Source organism: Notolabrus celidotus, chromosome 20 (genome assembly GCF_009762535.1).
Source record: "Notolabrus celidotus isolate fNotCel1 chromosome 20, fNotCel1.pri, whole genome shotgun sequence".
Taxonomy (NCBI): domain Eukaryota; kingdom Metazoa; phylum Chordata; class Actinopteri; order Labriformes; family Labridae; genus Notolabrus; species Notolabrus celidotus.
The window spans coordinates 20,662,525-20,683,115 of record NC_048291.1 but is presented as its reverse complement, the minus strand read 5'-3'; the positions used below and the strand labels follow the sequence as shown (position 1 = coordinate 20,683,115).

General features: G+C 38.3%; 2 protein-coding genes across 3 annotated transcripts in view; both read right to left on the bottom strand.

Moving 5' to 3' along the window:
• Window positions 1-1,408: 1,408 nt before the first annotated feature.
• Window positions 1,409-3,250, bottom strand: LOC117832668 (dromaiocalcin-1-like). 2 transcript variants are annotated; one of them, XM_034711897.1, is made up of 3 exons: window positions 2,974-3,250; window positions 1,994-2,287; window positions 1,409-1,919 (listed from the first exon to the last, which is right to left on the bottom strand). In XM_034711897.1, exons 1-3 carry the CDS (start codon window positions 2,974-2,976, stop codon window positions 1,731-1,733), a joined length of 486 nt encoding a protein of 161 aa, XP_034567788.1. In that variant the 5' UTR covers window positions 2,977-3,250; the 3' UTR covers window positions 1,409-1,730. The 2 variants fall into 2 exon arrangements, with proteins under 2 accessions (XP_034567788.1, XP_034567787.1); XM_034711896.1 differs by lacking the exon at window positions 2,974-3,250 and having other exon boundaries at window positions 1,994-2,410.
• A 4,632-nt stretch (window positions 3,251-7,882) lies between these two features.
• Window positions 7,883-20,591, bottom strand: part of LOC117832560 (neurabin-2-like) — a 35,135-nt gene continuing 22,426 nt past the window's right edge. The window contains exons 7-15 of the mRNA XM_034711743.1: window positions 20,133-20,253; window positions 18,908-19,012; window positions 18,589-18,724; window positions 16,183-16,326; window positions 16,020-16,073; window positions 15,730-15,861; window positions 15,477-15,574; window positions 15,299-15,395; window positions 7,883-13,652 (exon numbers count right to left, since the gene is read on the bottom strand). Coding sequence (XP_034567634.1) covers window positions 13,599-13,652; window positions 15,299-15,395; window positions 15,477-15,574; window positions 15,730-15,861; window positions 16,020-16,073; window positions 16,183-16,326; window positions 18,589-18,724; window positions 18,908-19,012; window positions 20,133-20,253 — 941 coding nt within the window. The 3' untranslated portion in view covers window positions 7,883-13,598. The remainder of the gene's footprint in view (window positions 13,653-15,298; window positions 15,396-15,476; window positions 15,575-15,729; window positions 15,862-16,019; window positions 16,074-16,182; window positions 16,327-18,588; window positions 18,725-18,907; window positions 19,013-20,132; window positions 20,254-20,591) is intronic.

Here is a 20,591-nt window from a genome sequence, read left to right as displayed (position 1 = left end):
TTCACCAAATAAAAATGATGTTTAAAGGTTCATCCCAACATGATTTCAGTAATTCAACTTTTGTGTTGATCCCTTAAGAAAAACAGAGAGGCTCACTCTTAAGGCTGCACGCACATTTTCAAAGAGGACAAAGCAGTGTGGGTCAGGAAAAGTGTGTATCATTTAACTGACTGATGATTTGCTAAAGCGTCCCCTGGTGACCATGTTGTGGTGTTACCATATGTTCCAGACAGTTTTTATTATTTTTTATTATATATTTACAATAAACACAAGCTGCTCCCACTGATGAAATATTTTATTAGGTGGACAAACAGACAGTAACATTTCTTTAACATGCCGCTGTGCTAAAATAAAAAATGTTCAATGCTAAAACATGTTTTTTTTTATATTGTAGTATTCACTTGACATGCTCTTAACTTCAGATAGCGATATAAGCAGAACATATGAACAAAGTGTCCCTCACTAAAGACTAAAAAGACATTTTGTTACGAGACATTAATCTTACAGGTAAACTTATCTCAAGAAAAAGGAGAAAATGAAATGTATTTTAATATATATTCTTACATTTTTATTCTATCTTCATTTATCTATTTTAATTTTTACTTATTTAAATGTATTTAAACATATTCTAGATTGTACTTATGTCTGGGTTGCTGCAAAAAACAAATTTGCCCTCAGGGATCAATACAGTAATGTCTTATCTTATCTTATCTTATGTCCTTTTAGGGCTACCATACTCTGGAGATTTTATCCAGCAGATGTTTTTTTGTGAATGTTTTTTTGTGAAATAGGCATGTGATCATTTAAAATGTTGTTGCAGCAAGTACCAGAATCTTATTTGGCTGCTGTCCACTATGTTTGAAGGTACTCTGTGCCAAATTTCAGAGGTGTATGACTAAAGATGACAAAGTTACAACTTAAGTACTTGATTTTAATTATCATACCAGAAGCATTTCTCAAAAAAAGGACCCACAAGGCCAAACAGCCCAGAGTTGAGAGGGCTCATTGTCATCTTGTGACAGCCAAAAGTATGGGCTAACTGGAAATCCTAGTGGAAAAAGGTAGCAAAAAGTATGCTGAGGACTAGTCCTGGCCTATAACCTTGAAGTCAGTCATTCCTTTGTCTTTATTTATTGTTGACCACTTTGGCAGGACAGCTGGCAGTGCACATATTGACACAGTAGTTTGAATAGCACACTACGATGAATTCATGTCTTTTTTTCAACATACAGTATAAACTTTAACAGCTGTAAATATGTAGACAACATTATACTCAGTCATTTGTTTCATCCTGGATGAACAGCCTAATTATAAGTAAATAGAAAATAAATGCGTGGTCAGAGGGAAAACAGAGTGTTCTGAGGAGGACTGAAGAAAAGGACTTTTCAGGCATGCCAAAATCTGATTACAAAGTGTTTTTTGAGCATAAACTTTAAAGACATGTTTTGGGGACCTCTTAGACCAATATATATTGATGAAAAAAGCATGATATGTCACCTTTAACTCAAGCCCAGCTCAGGATAGATTTTATGTTATCTTAAATAAACTTTAAATTCATTTATCTAGTCTTATCTTTAATAAGTTAAAGTAATTTGAAAGGGTAAATAGGTCAAACAACAAAAAGGCAACCTGCTGACTTTGCAGAGAAAGCATGATCACAGATTTCAAACATAAACCTAGCAGATTGAAGCAGGCTTATTTGAAGCAGATGCCTCTGAATTAAGATTTATTCAAGTCATCCTGTAGCAGAAGAAGTTTCTCTTCTCATTGCAGGGTCTTATTTCATAGGAATCATTGCCCGTTGTAGGCAGCGTGCCACAGAAGCCCCTACTTGGGCATCTATCAATATCCTTGTACATCCTTTCTTCTCCACCGACCCACAGCCAATAGCCAGCCAGGTAGCGCAGGCCCGTCCAAACCTGCCAACATTTAACAGAGAGATGTAAACAGAGAGTAGTAATATGTTGACAGCAGATAAAGACTGAATACCTACCTTGTCAGTGGTAGCACTCTTTGCCGTCTCTCTTGCAAACTTGTGGTCGTCTTCGGTGAGCAGGGTGGCCAGGTCGTACTTGTAGTTCTCGTAGGCAGTGAATGGCTTACGTGGGTCCTTCGCCTCGAGACCCCTGCAGTGCATTAATGCATCCTCCCAAGTCTTGTTCTCCTTGACCAGCACCAGCATTTCTTTGCTACACATTACCTTATGGACCACTCTATTACAGTGATCGCTGCGCCATGTGTTCTCCTGACCTCTTAAATGCACAGAACTTCCCATCAGCAGGGTTGCCTGTAACAAGAGAGTGAGGGCACTTGACTGAATACAACAGTGGTGAGTAGTAGCCAGAAAGATTGACAACAAGAAAGCTTTATCAAAACAGTGTGGCCGAAACATCCTGATCTCCCCCTGGTGGTTGACTGCAGTATAGATCAAGAAGAGGAAGAAGATGAAGATACACTTTGTTAATCCCTTGGAGGAGATTTAAAAAAATATTACACTCTGTCGTTGAGCCTGCTGCACACACACACACACACACACACACACACACACACACACAGCACACACACACACACACACACACACACACACAGTCATGCACAGTCATGCACATGCAAAAACAGGATGCCTATGGTCATGCACTAACGCAGAAACGTCAGAGTGAGGGGCCTGTACCAGGAAAGCTCATGGCCAAACCCAAGACCCTGCTCTGTCCAGGACTGAGCTACTGCCGTCCAATATATATAAGGGGGGGGGGGGGATTGAACAAATAATTCTCAACACTGATTCATCCAAATGTTCAGTTATTAATTTAATGCTATATACATGGAGCGTGTCTGTAGAGTGAGCTGGCAGTTAACTCCTTTCTACTTTGGAACATAAAGAAAAATCATGTATAAATCAATCTGTCCAAAGAAGTTAACATCTGACAGTGTTGATATTCTTTAGCATTTAGGCTACATTTTGGCTCTTCTTACCATCTTCCCAGATCAGGAAGTCGGCTACCTCCTCTCTTCTGGACCACTTCCACTCAGAGGTTGAATTCTCTCGATACAAACCAATCCAGCCGTTGGCATTGCGAAAGTTTCTGTTGTCTACTACATCCCTGATGGTGATCATGTCGCTGTCCCTGTTATAGTTCCTGCAGTAGTGCTGTGTATTTTTCCAGGTGCTCACTTGAATGTTGTTGTTGTCGTTGTTGCGTAAATAATAGTATTTCGTATTTCTCAGTATCATCTCAGCAGGGGGCGGGAGGAACAGCAGCAGGAGGGTGAGAAGGCACTTTTTTCTCATCATGATTTCCAAGGGAAGAGTTTCCATATACCTGCAGACAAATGTATACTTTTTTGAATCAACATTGATGTAAAGCCTTAAACAAGTCATTCAGCAGACTGGTAAAAAAAGAAACGCTTCTCTTACTTTGATTGTAAGAAGTTGTTAAAGAAAATGCCACCTATACACAGGCAAAGAGGTGTAGCTGAGGCTGGCTTTTAGCCTCCTGGCATACAGCTACAAATTGCCCCCTGCCATTCAACTCATCTAACTAAGATGAGATGGGGGGGACTTTGATAAAGTTGTTGCAGCAACTCAGACATAGTAGCATAAATAGTACGAGAATAATAGAGCACAGATACAGACAAAATTTAAATGTTGCAATTTTATTTAAAATCTTAATTAAAAACAGATAAATGAAATAAGAATAAATGTAAAGGTGTATACAAATGTTACACATGGTGTAAAAAGTTATAATTACAAGTTGACATGGTGTGATTATTGCTGTGGTTATGACAGACTGTATGCAATATAAATATTGGTCTACAGATATGACTGTATACCAAGATAGAGAACAGTAAATAGTACTATATAATAGTAACATGATCAGTTGTAATAAATGAAATATAACATAATAATCTAATATAATCTAATATAATATAATATATAAACAAAACAGATGAAAAAAAATAATAAATTCACCCTGTATTCACTGTGTTCAAGTGAAGAAATAAGTTTCTCAGATCTACATTTTTTTTTTTAACCAGGTTGTACACATGTTTATTTCTGTTATAAAAATGGACATTATTACATGAGTGTCAATCTGAGAGGACCCGGGATCATTTAGACTTTTTAAAGTAAATTAAAGACCCATCTATTTAGTCTGGCGTTTATGAAGCATCATTATATAAATTCACATAATTTATCATTTTATATTTACTTTAAAATTATACTCTTTTTAACTCTCCAATTTTATTATATCATTACTTTTTTTTTCTTTATTTTCTTTATTTCTTAACTATTTCCCTTTGTCACTAAAACACTCAGAATTGTATTTGATTTGTATGAAACGTGCTCTATAAATATTGATTGATTAATTTATTGACTAATTGATTGATTGATTGATTGAAGGATTGAATTAATGATTGATTGAAGGAATGAATTTTTTAACTACAAAGGTTTCAATGACCCTTTCATTGAACCGCTGAATTCCCTGAAGACTAAATGCAACCTGAATCAGAGTCTGAAGAAAGAGAGGCTAAAATGCAAGATTTATGAAAGTGATGCCAACAGTTTTCCAATCTGTAGTCCAATCCTTAATTACGTGAAAACCATCTGCTGTGTGTTATCTTTTGTGTGCTTTTCATTTACATATTTAAAGCTGGGCTATGCAACTTACAAGAGAAGAGCAAAAGAAAGTTACATTTTTATTGTATCCTCGACAAGACTAAAAAAGTTGCTACGTATAATCAGTTACAAGAACGGGCGTGGAAACTACAAAAGATAATTTCTCATTATAGCACCGATTAAGAAAACAGTTCAAATCTATTCCATGTCTGAAATTTTGAAACATCAAACTATCATTCTTAAGATTGTTTTCCCATCCAGTCAATTAATCAATAAACTTTACTGAGTTTTGTTTCAAGAGTGAAAAAAGAGTGCAAAGTTTTGAGAAATTAAAAGACATGCATTGACTTGAAGTACTTACAATGTAATTGTCATAGGCTATAATGGGTGAAAAACACAAATGGTTCTTCAATTTTTTATCATATGATCAAGTGATAAATGAAGTCCTGAGCTTTAAAGTTGTTTCTAGCAGCACTCACCTTGGAAGACGACGCTTTCAGGTGTGTCTCAGTCAGTCTGTGGATTTCTCCAAACACAGCTCAAATCAATCCTGACTTGACCCAACGATGTACAAAACCTCCCTGATATGCAAACCCCTTTGGCTCCAAGTCACATTGATCTCACTCTCCTGATACCCAGTTAATCCTGGCAGCAGCAATGCAAAGTAGAGCTTTGCACCTTTGCGTCAAGACTTTCAAAGCAGGCTTTTGCCACACACTATATCTTGATGTGAAACATCAGACCTGCTGAAAGAACCATATCCAGAAAAGTGTCGCAAAAGTTTGTTTGTAAAGACTTTCTGGTAAGAACTTAATAACATAAAGTCCAAAATATGGCAAAAACAGGGGAAAAAAAGCAACGTCAATTTTGTTTCTGAGTGCAAGTTGAAATTCCTTGGAATGACTCTAAAGCCTCTACACACATAATAAGACAGTGCAGTTAGACAACTTTAAGTGAACACTATGCTAATTTGTTGCTCCCCCTAACTAGCCAAGGGGTGTAAAGGAGGATGTGGTTCCCGAACTGTGCAGCTGTCTGGATGCTGAATCAAAAATACAACAAAGTTTAGCTGAGGCTCCATACGACAGCAGGATTGATTTCAAAGTAAAAGGTAATGAACAGTCTCTCTAAATAATCAGGATATTACAATATCTTTATATAATAAATTGTTGACCTTGACATATGAAAAGAGGTTTAAACTGATGCATGTTGAGAGTATGTTTCCTTCTGTTCACTTACATGGTAACCACTGGAAAACTGGATTACTCGTGATTAATTTTTGAGTTACGATTAATGGCAGAGTCTCAAAAGTTAATGGAATTTTTCATCAGCATGTTTAAAATAACATTATTTTGCATTTCAAAACAGGATTAACAACCATACCAACAAGGTAAAGCAATTCTTACCAGTGTCTTGATTTGGGAATCAAATGAATGCAAAGAAAAGTACTTCATGGTCTTGAATTTAAGATTTGTTATTCAAATACATGCTGCACTGCTGCATTGCTTCACCAGTACTCTGAAACCACGATATAGAGGTAAGAGACAGGGACAGTACTTGTTCTATGAAATATAGAATTTATTTGTATTTACTTATGAAGGATAACACTGTTACACATTAAGAAAAAGGCAGCATGCAAAATGTCCAGTCAGTGTCAATGTGGTGTGCAGTTAATCCAATGTTAGTTTTGACTACTCAAAAAAAACATTTAAACCTTGTAGGTACTTTCTCTGCTTCATACGTGTCCTGTAGCCGTACATGAAACTGGCATCAAATAAACTATAGATGTGATGAAGTAAAATTGGAAGGAATTGACCACTCTGTGTGAGACTGGGTTGGAAATAGTTCAGCAATTTCATAATTATGTTGCTGAGTGTAAAATTGAAAGAAGTTGAGGATTTCATCAACAATGGTACATTTATCATTAAAAAATTCAGAGACTCTGGAGAAATCTGCACAAAATGGGACAAGACTGATAACTGATACTGGATGGCCGTAATCTCTGAGCCCTCTGGCAGCCCTGCATTAAAAACAGACATGACTCTGAAGTGGAAAACACAGCATGGACTCAAAATCACATCTAAAAACCATTGTCTGAGGACACAAGTAAACTATATAACAAGCTCCAGAAATTACGTTTTGGGCCTGAGCCCATTTCAGATGGACTGAGGCAAAGTGGAAACTGTCCTGTGGTCTGACAAATCAAAATTTGACACAGAGAAGAGAGACCACACAGCTTGTCATCAGCGCATTATTTAAAAGCCAGCATCCCTAAAGGTATAGTGTTAGCAACCATTAGACCGTTAGACTACCATTAGACAATGCCTTTTTTAGGGAAGAACTTGCATATTTCAACAAGACTATGCCAAACCACATTCTGCACATATCAGAACAACATGGTTCCTTAGTCGGAGAGGTTTGGTGCTAAACTGGTCTTCCTGCAGTCCCAATGTGTCCCCTATTGAAAACATTTAGTGCATCATGGAACGAAAAATACGACAAAGCAAATCCGAGCTGTTGAGCAGCTGAAATCTTTTAACAGACAAGAATGGGACAACATTAAACTTTTGAAAATCAGAAACTGCTCTGCTTGGATTCCAAACATTTACAGAGTTTTGCTAAAAGAAGAGGTGATGGTTAACATAGCCCTGCCCCAACTATTTTGAAACCTGTTGCAGGCATCAAATTTGAAATGAGCAGACATTTTTCCCTTAACAATAACATTTTCCAGTTTCCACATAAAATATATGTGGAAACTGAAAAAGTTATTTATTATATATTTTTCTTTGCATGGTTTTCAATTTAATATAAAAAGTAAATGATTTTCAAACCATCAAAGTCTGATTTATCAACAATTTACAAGGCTTCCCTTTTTTTTTATTGGGGTTGCATACTACAATGTGTGGTTGAAAGGAAAATTAAGATACTAGAGTTTGAGATATTAAACAGATCTTTACTACTGGGATGGATGAGGCAAGACCTTGGATAAGATCCTCCTGCTGGAGGGATGAGGCATCCACATGAGGACAGTCAGCTGCTTTGCTCTGAAAAGTATTTGCTAAAAGTTAGCTGTGAACTCTAAAGCTCAAACCATTCAAGGAGCAGAGAGGGAGGTAGAGCACAGTCAGAGAGGGAGGAGACTTTCCATGCCTCATACTTAAAGAAAGCAGGCTGAGATCATTGCATTACCGCTTCCTCTGCCGATACTCAATAGTACACAATCATCCAAAATGCAGGTCATACAGTGCAATACAGTAATTTACCAAGTTCAGTAATGCTTCTTTATTTTTTTTCCACATATTTCATGTTTATTTATTAACGCTGACATACAAGAATTGGTTCAGACAAACATGGTGGCATCAACTAAAGAACAGAACCAGGCAGAGAAAGAATCAGTTTCAGAACCAAGATACACTCAAAGGTCGGCTTATACACTGTCAGATTGTCCTGCTTACACTGTTTGGCACTTCTCCACACACTGTCTTTCATCCACAATAACACATGACACCTCTGTCTAACTTCATAAATGCATTTGAAGAGACCAAGCCAAGGGTAAGTTTTATTAAAATGTGACTAAAGTTTTATACGTAGTTCAGGTAAATCAGGACTGAGCAGATTAAATAATCCAAGACGCTTTTGGTTGCATTTTTGAACATCTACCCTTTGTTTTCTCCAGTTTTGCAAAAGTTTCTCTGCAGCGCATTTGCAAGCACACGTTTTTACTCAATATACACAACAGGAATCTGTTCTACTAGCTCTATCGGCTCTGGTTGTTAAGTGTTGTAAGACTAGGTCACCAGTGGTAACAGGACAGAGTATGCCAGTTTGTCAGTTAGTTTTTCACCCTGAGCTTCAATAAAAATCACAAGTTAAAGTCAAGTGTTGGTGTCTGGGCACCTCAATGCAATTCCAACCCTGAGGCACGGAAATACAAGGCATTTGAAAAGCCAAGATCATTTCTAAAGAGGACACAAGTTTGTACATTTGGGTTGTCTGATATGCTCTTTAAACATGCACACCACTGAGATCTGCACCAGCCTTGGATACCAAAACAAGCGATGAAGTGTCAAAAAATGCCAAAAGGTGACATTTCAAGTTCCTCTTTTTACATTTGGTGTCACTCACTTAAACATATTGTATAAAGTCTGACTAACATGTTAACCGCAAGCTTTGACTGCAAAGTTGATCTAAAACTCGTGCCACAAAGAAGGGAAGGTGGGCGTCATCTCTTTCTTCTCACTTAGCATCCCGCCTAACACCTAGCCAAGGCACTAAACCCTCTCACCTGCTCCACCAAGGCTGCTCAGTGGGAAACCAGTTTTGAAGGAATGCTCCGTTAATGTGAAGCAGGGGAAGAGCTGATTTCAAATATGAGGAAAAATGAAAAAAAAAAATACTTCAATGGTGTCACAAAGAAAGGCATCAATCTGTCTACGATCGAACACAAGTTAAACACTATTGTGCTACAATCAGTCTAATGACATGGCAGTCTGTCTGTGCTGCATTCACTGGAAAACACTCTTTAAACACTGCTTACACTTGTTCTGTTTTTTTTTTTAATGCAGGCATGAGTGACAGGCAGACGTCAGCGGTGATAGTCAGCTACAGCACAACACATCTGAAGCCTTTGTAAAGGCGAAAGCAGCAAGTTAACCGATACAAACAAGGCAAAGTGATCACTTACTGTGTAAAGATTTTAAACCCAGAGTGACCTGGACTTGATTTGGTGATAAAACAGCAATTGTACAGCTACCACTGGTTGGACATAGAGATAAAACTGTAATAAAAATATTGAAGGAATAAAAATACACATGAGTTGCTGATGGCTCATATTCGTTTCCTAGCAATGCTCACTGTTTCTAGACCCTTGTTCCTGTCTTAAAGGACTTTAATGTTAATACACTGCAAGTTTTGAAAAATAATTGTGGTCTTAAACAACCTTACGTGAAAACATTAACACTTTACTGTGAGGTTCTCCAACTTACCCAGACAAACATGATTATATTATGATATCTCATTAATCTTCATCATTTTGGATTTTAGCAGGGTGCAGGTGTGGCTCTGCGGTTCAATCAGGTGCTCTATGTACAAAGGCTACAGTCAAAGAAGCCGGCAGCCACATGTCATCCCTCTCTCTCATCCCTATTTCCTACACTATCCACTGGTCTATCTGGATCGAGTCATCAAATACCCCAAATAATCTTTTTTAAAAATCAGAATATATTGCTCTCATGAGCCACTGAGATGCAACACCTTATTTCACAGGCATGTTGTCAGACTGTAAACACAGAACCAGATTGTGTCTTTCTAATCAGATCTTTCGCAGCTGTTCTCACACTGACTTCTTGCCACATGCTTGCATGTACAAAAGCTAACGATAATAAAAAGCAGACCTGCTTCCATCACATATTTGTGAGAGTTACTCGTGTTTTGTGGGATGATGAACAAAATATTTTGAACATTTTAAGATATTATTGTCACTAAGACTCTACAGCCACACTTGTGGCTCGGTTAAGACTGTACTTTGTTGGTGTGTCAAGTTAAACGTCAACATCAATGCTACAACGCTTTAAGTGTCAATGCTAACATGTTGCGGTACAATGTACACAATGTGTAATGTTTTCTCTATACGATTGTTAGCATGCTAAAATGTAGCTAATTAGCACTAAATACAAAGAACTATTAAGGCTGATGAGAATGTCGTAAGCTAGCTAGTAAACTCAATGTTTGGCTAATATATGTTTGACTAGAAGAAGGTCCTGGAGCTAAGGGACAAGGATGAGTAAAGCTTTGAAATGTATTCTCGCTAAACAAACAAAATTGACTCAATTGGTCCAATGGTTCATAAATCAGTTCATTCAAGACATTTCACTTGAAAATGTAAAGACTCACTCCTAGCTTGGTTGTAACAGGGGTTACAAAAAATCAAGTTTTACAAATAAGCAGCCTAATTTTTCTGATTCAGTGTTTTCATTTACGACAACCTAATTAGAGCTTGCCAGCAAGCTGTATAATCAACACATACATGAAATCACCATAATCACCATGTTGATCGTTTACACAGCAAAAAACATTTACCTGTTGTTAGCTTTTTTTGTGTGTTGCTGCTGTCTTATTGAGCGTTTGACCACCCTTTATGGAGATGTGAGCATTATAAATGAAATACAATAGTCATCATCAACCATTTGTCTATTACCTTTTAAATGAAGAGAAATTTGCATTAGCCTAATTTATAAAAATCTCAACATCATCAATAAGTGACTCTCACTCCCATCTCTATTAGATATGATATTTTCAAGATTTGAATCAAAGAACACTTGTTGGTATACAAGCAAATTGATTTCTTTCTCAAGCACAACCACTTCTGAGGATTTTTCAAATATTAGAAACCTGCTTCAAACTATTTTATCATATTTGGTTAAAAAATAAACAGGATCTTTCTTTAAATCTATTTTAAAAACAATTTCAATGTGGCTAAGCAGTTCTTCAGTTCCTGTGAATTAACAAGGCTTCTTGACAACCTAAAAACTCTTGAATATGTCCAGAATTTGGTCTTTTTCAGACATGTATCACAAACTTAAGTCCATTCTCTGAAGTCACAATACTGGCACTTGGACCTTCTACTTTCTCTTCAAGCAAGGAATGTGGGGTTTGTTTACATGCACAAAGTTTACTGAATAATACTGTTGCTGATATTTGTATGCAGGCCAAGTTTCACAAACATTTCTCAGAGGCAAAACTGTCCTGCCACATTAGCATAACAATGCTTCATTAGCAAAGGAGAAAAGAAAACTACAGATCAAAATATCACTAAGAAATTACAACTTGCATGGTCTGACTTTTATTTTTTGTTTGTGATAAGAGTATTTAACACTTTAAGAAAGTCTGCAAGCTAAATAAGCACACGAGGAATGCTAGAAAACTACAGAAGCTCCAACAAGCTAACCTTCATGACTAAGCTAACATTAGCTTAATAGCTAGCTTGCTTGATATAGCCTGATTAATGAATTTCCAGGAAAGAAAGGCCATGACATGTTTTAAATTCTTATGCAATTGTAAAGTTTGACCTTTACTGAATACTTCATAGTGAACTAAAATATCTCTTCACTTGTAGCAGTGACATATTTTGATATACAAAATAATCTGTTAGGACATTCAAGGTGCTTCTATAAATCAGTTCGTCAGATTTGGGTTCAAATAATCCCAGCTATGCTAAAACAATTTAGTTGCTCTCAAAAACATAGGCTCTACTTGTATAAGAAATAGAAAAATAATGAATAGACTTAAAAAAAAAAAAGATGGCTACCCGCTGGCTAAATACTGGCTAAAACTATGGCTGTTGTCAGACCGCCTACTATACTAGCAGTACGTACTGATTTGACCAAAATTCAGTATGTAGTATGCAGTATCTGAACAAGAGCAAAATCTGCAGGAAATGTCTCTATATGATGTCAATATCTGCCTCAGAAACCTAGTAACTGACAGGATTTTTGTCACTTTGGCTTCAACTATTTGTGTTTACCTCAAAGAGTTATGCCTCGGAAATATTTGAACTTGCAGTAAAAAAAAGTGTGCCTCTTTACATACCAGCTTTATGTGAATATAGGAACTGATGTTCTGATTTAGCCTCAGGTCATGAAACAATGCAGTGAGTGCAATTGGAAGCTGAACACTAAAAGCCTCAGGAGCCAGTGTATCCAAATTTAGATTTTTTTTTAACCCAGGATATGGGTAGATTGCTGAGTGCCCCAAACCAAACACAAAAATATAGTACATAACTATCCTGAGTGCATGTAAACCCACACATACACTTAAAACACCAACAAATATCAACAATTTGAAGCTCTGTGAGCACATATTGGACTATTCACACCCTGTTTGCCATTGATAATTCTAGAAGAGATGAATCAGGACTACCAAATCAGGTCACCCCTCTACAGCAGGACAACACCTTCAATCATTGGACTGCCTTACGTTCGGATAACTGACCCACTTAATTGTTTAAGCCATATTAACACATTTAAATACATGTATAGAATATATACAAACAATATGCCACTACAGTTCATTCCTGAAATGCACGCTTCTGCAGGATTCCTTCCATCGCTTGCAGAGAGTTAGGCTGTTGGGCTGGAAAAAACAAACCAAAGGCTGGGGTGGGCGTTCTGTTTTTTTTTTCACAGTTTGTGTCACTGATCAGAAATTAGTGGTCCATCTTGTTTCATAGTTTTATTACTAAACTATCATCAGGTGGTGGCTATTTCCTTTTCCAAGTTTGTTTTTTGTGTTGGGCTCAACCTCAGAATCTGAGTTGAGTTTGGAGTTGAAAAATGGGGTGGCCATTCTCCTATCAGTTTTTGATTCGAATGATCAATGCTGTATGACAGAATGTACACACGTTAATCCTGTTTATGAGAATCCAGTCCAGTCCAAATCAAGAAAAGGAATGGTTCAGCAATCACTTGGTTCGAATGAGTCAAGCACATGACTTTTGTCCTTTCTTGTTTGCTCTGTTTTTCTGCATTTATACCCCTTTGTTACTCTATAAAGCACTTTGTGACAAGCCTGTTATTAAAAAAGCGCTTTCTTTAAATCAATCATACTGTTATTAAAGAGAGATGAGAAGCCAGAAGAGATCATCAACATATAAAGCACAGGTTGTTGGATGTAGTTTCTGTGTTGATTGCCAAGCCAGTTGCCAGGAAGACACAAAACGAGGATTCTGGGTTTCACGGAAGAAGCATTCTGGGATTGGTTATTGAATGACGGAGCTGTAAGCCGCTGGCAGATGCCAGATGGGAGGTTGCTTCTTTATCTTTATCTATATGTTGCCCTCTTTCCTCTTTTTCATCCTTGTTCATAACTTTGTTCCAACCTGTCTGTGCAGCAAAATGGTTGATTGGAATAAAATACAGCCCAGGTCACAATGAAGGCAGAGCTCCTCCTTTCCAGTCGAAGACGGGAGGTAGGAATAAGCAGCAGTCTAGGAGGGTTTGGAGGTCTTGAGGGCATCCACTTTGGTCTCCAAGTCTGTAATCTGTAGACACAACAACACAGGGGAGAATAACTAAATATATCTGAACTATACAACATTTTTGAAAGGAGAGGTGACTGTTTCATAATCAAGATTTCTTTTAGGAGGGTAATACCTTATTTCACTAACACACTGCCAAGACAGGGTTATGCCTATTCGATAGTTAACTATATGTTCCTCGAAATGCTAATGATCCAGTTCTCAAAGTGTGTCCCCTTGTGGACTTGTTCATCAGCAATTAAATCAGATACCTTTGCACTTCTTCTTGCAGTGTCAATGTGAGCTTAAGGCAACAACTTGGTCCGTCTCTTTAGAGAAAGTGACCCATGCTGCTGTTCCCTAAGTTACTTTTTTGTATGGGAACACCAAGAGACAACAGACAAATACAGCCCTGAGTTGGTCCCAAGACATTACTTGATATGCACGTCCCTCTCTTTTATATGTATTTATATCTATATGCATCAAGAAAAGAGAATCAAAAAGGGGCCATGGATGAAGCCTTGGGGAACACCATAGATTCAGTAGAGCCTTTGAAGTGTGACCTTTACCGGCCAAGAGTTTTCTTTAAAAACTCAGGCTACACAATTGAAATGCAATATTATTTATGCAATAATGACCCAATTGGTTAGTGAATTTTTAAAAAATGGATACGTATAGAGACTGAGCTAAGATCATGTAAAATAAAAACTGACTTTTGTCAGTTTTCGATATCAGACTAATTCATTTGTTTAATAGGGGGGTCCTCCACGTTCACTCTTTCCTTTTGGAATTTTTTACCCATTAAAAAAAGGGGGGGTTAACTTAGCTTAATGGTTGAGGTAGCGCGTCCATGTAGCAGGTGGCCCGGGTTTGATTCCAGCCTGTGGCCCCTCACCCGCATGTCATTCCCTCACTCTCTCCCTGTTTCCTACGCTATCCATTGTCCAAAAATATGAGTAATATTATCGCTACATTTTCAAATTGGTTGTGTAACAAATACTACATTCTTGAAAACCTGATCTCACAGATCTCCCACTTGTTTAGTACCTGCTGTTTGTTTCCTTTTGCCCCTTGCTGCTTCTGTTTATTTCCCTGGAGGTCACCTGTGGGCGGGGTTTCGCAGCACCTTGGAGTATTGGCTCATTCTCCCAGGTGTATATAAGCCCAAGCAGTCAACTAACTCTCTCTTCCTTGCCTGTACTCTCCTCATGGCAGGATGATTTTGTGGAGTTAGCTTCAGCCATCTTTGTAGTTTTTTTACACCGTACAACATGCTCCGCACATATGCCACTTAACCAACAACCTACAAACTGAATTACTGACACAAACCTCTTTTTCATAAACTTTGCATAATTTAGTTGAATGCATATTTCCCTTCTTTTGATACCACTTGTGAGCTGGGTCATTTCACTTAGGAGATGTTAAACAAGGCAACAGTATTGCTTCTGGGGGAAGATCTGACATATAAAGAGACTGTTTGCATCAAAAATCTGCCACAAAGGTGATCTGTGCAACTGCTTTTCATGCAACATGTCACATATATCAGAAGGTGACCTGTAGTGCCTGTAGTTAGTACGTCTGGGGTGTAAACCTCAGCTAACCTAACCCTAGTCCGTAGGTATGAGGACCTTCTTGCACCAGACACAGTTAAGTATTAGTATATCACCAACCTTTTCCTGCAGGTTGTCTGCCTCCTCTTTGTGTGTCACCTCACTTTCTTCTTGTGCTCGACGCTGAGCAGTCTCCTTCTTCAGATACTCAATCTCCCTAAAAAAACACAAACATAAATTATGATCTGATGTAAATTACTTCCTGCCAACCCCCTGTATATGTCCCCCCTTGTCTTACTTCTGCTGGTACTCTTTAATTAGTCTCTTGGCTTTGCTGTATTTCCTCTCTAAGGTTTGGTACTGGGCCTGGGTTTCCTTCAGGTGTTCATCCACTGCCTGAGGATGAAAACGCGTTGTTTTTAAAAGGCAGGTTATAAGAATTAGTCAGTCAAACTTTAAAATAATATCAAAAGTGATGACAAATCTATGAAAGAAAAACAAATTCCTCCTTTTTTAAATGATGTATTCTTGTTAACAACCTCACTTATTACCTTGCACAGAGACTGTGCTTCCATCCAGTAGCCCTCCAGTTTCTCCATCCTCTCTTTACTGTCCCGGATACTTTGCTCCAACTGAGCACGCTCCATCCGCCAACGCAACCTGTCCTGCTCCGCATGAGCCAGCTTGAGGTAAAGGGTGGGAGTGTGGAAGGAGGAATTGTTATGTGGGAGGAAGAGGCAGAGTGAAGTCATCATTCAGCCAGCAAAGGAACTGATGTAATGCTAGTGTGCATTACTTTTGTTGCAGCATATCATTCCTGCAGGTAAAGAAAAGGTCTCACCTTCCGTTTTAGGAGCTGGATCTCCGCCTGGGTCACTGCATGTTTGATCTGGAGCTAGAGACAAACAGAGGGCCAGATTTTAAACCATCTCTTACCTGCCCAAACAACCAATCACAAAAGTATAAATGAGAGAGTCGTGTTTAGGATGAAAGTGATTATTTACCTCCTTGAATTTATGGGTTAGCTTCTCAGGGTCTAGCTCCACGGGAGACAACATGTCCTGGTTTTCAGCCAGGTCGAAAACCTCAATGGAGTTCGGGAATACTGGACTCATCTCCTCTTCCTCATCCGTTGCATATTCCCCTGTCTATGAAACAACAGAAAGGGTTGATCATAAAGAGGCAAGGCTCACCATGCCCATTTTTGTCAGGAGTTAGATAAGCAGTTAGATAAGAAGATTGATTCAAATCTTCTTCTTTTTTTTAAATATATATATTTTGGGCATTTTTGCCTTTTTTGATAGGACAGCTGGAGAGAGATAGGAAATGTGGGGAGTAGAAAGAGGAGAAAGACATGCAGCAAACAGACAAGGCCGGGAGTCAAACCTGTGACCACTGTGACGAGGACTATAGCCTCTGTATACGGGCGCTTGCGCTTGTATTGCTAGGCAATCAGTGCCCCGGCTTGATTCAATTCTTAGTGGTTATGTAACTTGTTAACCTTAACTGGCAAAAATGCTAAATCAGTAAGCCTGACCAGTCCACATGTTTAAAAATTCAACCTACTAGTACCAGCTAAGCTCTCTTTAAAACACAACATTGGCTTTTTTCAACCAACAACGAGGGTTGTCCTACATTAAGGTGTTAAAATCTGCCAACAGCTAGCTGTGGCCTTGTATCTAGTTTTGTCTGTAGGCTCACAGAAATCAAAAACTAAACAACATTATGTGTTTTATTTTACCTTTATGTCATCTTTATGTCTAGTTTCACACATGCCAGAAGGCAGATTTTGTTACCTTCAGTCAAAGTGTAGCTGCACCCCATCTGTGTCCTGTCTGCTTAGATAGCTTAGCTCATTGCTGGTATCAGCTTTATGTGTTTTTGTACAGACATGAAAGATATGAAGAAGACAGATTATTAAACTATTTCTTTTAACTGTTTCAGTCAGAACACTTTGATATTCTTGAGCAGAGTCAAGCTAGCTGTGTTTCCTTCTTTTTTGTCTTTATGCTAATAGCAGCCAACAGTGTTAGCTTCAAATGTACTTGTTTAAGTTTAAGAGTTAAATTGAGGGAAAATAAAACAACTTCCCATACCAAATTCTTAAACTTTGAAATGCAGATCAAAGTGGCACCAATCAGCGTTAATTATTTATATTTTCAGTTTTGCTGTCGCCAAAGCTGCTATGGAGGAACTTTCGGTTCGTGTCAGCTTTGGTTTTCTCCGGTGGGCAGCCTTATATATCTTATCACTTTACTGATCTTGCCATGTACATGCTGGGAGGAAGAGAAAAAAACGTATCTTGCTTTTCTTCATCAGTCAGATGTGTCACTCTTTGTGAATACCTGCTCTGACAATGTTAAGACAGGCTGCATCTTTGGCGTGCTGTTAATCATGTGTTCTGACACCTACCCCCGCACAGTGGTTTCAGGCTTTACAGATAGAAATAATCGGTCTTGTTCCTCGTGATCTTGTTTGCTTTTGTAGATCGTAAAGAGAGAGGCAAAAGTCTGCTATCATTTGTCTTCTTCCTCTACTCTTTCATATTCAGAGTAAATAGGCTTCATGTTCACTGTTGATTACATCTTTCCAGCTCGAATGCAATTTAGTTGTTAGAAAAATCAAATAACAATGCACTGGCACTCCACTGTAGCAATGCACTGACTCTTATATATTATATTATTACAGTAATATACAATTTCCTACGGAGACAATGACGGGCTATCTCTCTGATTGTATTTATGACCAGGCTATATCAAATCTGAGTGTGTGGAGAAAGCACACTGATGATTACTACCCACATCTCATTTCAATGTGATGACTCTGGCATCATCACTTTCCATCTTTTTCACTACAGTTACAAAATAAATAATGTTGTTGACCAGAGATTCTTGCATATTCCTTACAAGGGACATGGTCTATGCAGGAGAGGCTAATGGAAGCGAAATGCTACAGTGCTGTGGAACGATGGCAAACTTTGGTCATCAGTTTAATCTCACTAAACGACCTCATTAGCAGTATTATTTTGCTGCATTGCAATTACAGAAGGAAATTAGATTCAGCCCATTAATGAATGATAAAAAGACTGGAGTGTGCAACTGCAATAATTACATAAATGTATAATGATTAAATTGTAATGAATGATGCATGTTACCGTCTCTGACCACAAGGTGGAGCAGTTGCTCTATATTTAAACCACTGACCGCATGGTGGCACACAGACCGACATTTTGTCACCAACACACACACATTCTCACGCACACACCACAATGTAACACTCCTGTCTTCATATCTCATATTAATCTTGTTGTAGAGGCGGTTTTAGCGAGCACATTGCTATGCTTATTACATTTTGGGAATGATTTTTGGCAGTCAGGGGTAACAGGAACACTAACTAGACTCAATCTCTACCTCTTCATCTTCGTCCATGTACTGTTTGTATCTCTGCTCCATCATCTCTCTCTGCCATCTCTCCTGTTCCAGGGTCTGCTGGATCAGCTGAGCCACTTCACTCTGCTCCCCTGGCTTCTCCCGACCAATCACAAACCTGGAAAACATTCAAAATCCATCAGTCACGTTAGAAAGAAAGACTTAAAAAAAAACAATAAATGTGAAAGAAAGAATTTTAAAACCAACGTCTAACCTTGAATATATTGTGAAAAATGATCAGAATATGCTCAAAAGTTGGCTAGGATCTGTGTGTGTGTCTGTGTGTGTTTGCATGTCAGACCTGACAGTGCCAGAGGTGTTGCGGAGGACCGAGGCAGCAAAGCTCTGAGTGACGCCCACCAGACTGGTCCCATCAACCTCCACGATCAGATCATTCACCTGGATTCTGCACACATGGACACAAACAGAATATATCATATTAGATTTTTCACATTTAACTGAACAAGTGTGTCCCACTTACAAACAAATCCAGCAGCGGATTCGGGTGCAACTTCAACTAAACTCATTTCATTTAACAGCAAAAGTTAATCCATGGATATTTGGGTCTTTAGGTTTGTGGGCATTGATTTGATATTTGGATTTGGGGTACAGAAAACAACAAGAAACTGCTTCTGTCGGTGTATCTCCAATTTCCCAAATTCCCTGAATTAGTTGGGCCTTTGTCGGCAAGCTGCTCATGATGCGCTCAAAACATGAGGATTTCAAGAAAATGGAGAAAATTAATGGCCTGTGATTTCAAATGTTTCCCCTAAAGACTGAATTTAATGGTGGAGTTAACTGAACCAAATAGGCAACACATTTAATGAATTTGATTTATCTTCTTTTTCTTTTTAAGTAGAAACTGGTTCCACAAGATCTGCTTGAGAGTTGTCTTAGCAGAAGAACTGAAAAACATTATTGTGCAACACAGGGGTAACTGAAGTGCCACAGCAGTAATGGAGGCTCGTCTACTTCCGCCTAAAGTAAGATTAACATGGCACGGTCTGCAATTGAATTTTGTTATTCATTCCTTTCAAGTACAACAAAAACAAAGCTGAACCCTGGATAAACCTCGTATTTGATTCTTTGAATGTGTGTTAATCCACGACTGAAAATAGTTCCACTATTTATTCCTGTCTAAGCTGAGTTAGGTTTGAACCCCAGGTCCCACCTCTTAAAGAAAACGAGCATTTGTTTAAACTACACTTTCATGTGTTCATTTTGATATAAACACAAATCAGGAAGTCTCACTGATGTGCGATTGGCCTGTCTTATCAGGAGATGTCTTGACAGGAAACGGATAACAGCAGGAGTACCAATTATTTTATTTATTTGGGTTAGATTTTGGGTCTTTCTGCCTTTATTAGATAGGACAGCTGAAGAGAGACAGGAAACGTGGGGAACAGAGAGTGGGGGAATATGTGGCGAACTGCGACAAAGCCTCCGTAAATGGTACATGGGGCGTAAGGCCACCAGCGCCCTGATGAGTACCACTATTATAAACATGATGACTGAGACACTCATACCTGGTATCTCTCTGTGCAGCTCCACCATCTGTGACTGTCTTCACAAAGATCCCCAGTTTCTCCAGGCCCATGTCAGCTCCTGCACCCATACCTATGATACTGATACCCAGACCGTCACTGTCTGAAAGACACACACACACACACACACACACACACACACACACACACACACAGACACACAGACACACAGACACACACTTTCAATTAATATGAAAAAAGTTGTGAGTGTCTCTTTAAATTGTTTAATTTAAGGCATAATAGTGATTCTATACTATTGGACATATATTCCTTTTGTACTATACGGTGTGTAAGAACATATTTTATTCAGCTGTCTTAAAGTGAGAAGCAAAAATCATATTTGGACTAAGCATATTCATTCTTGTTCACACTCATGTGTCAGTATTTTAACTGTTCCAACCATCGTGCGAGCCGCCATCAGGGATGGTTTCTAATTCCAAT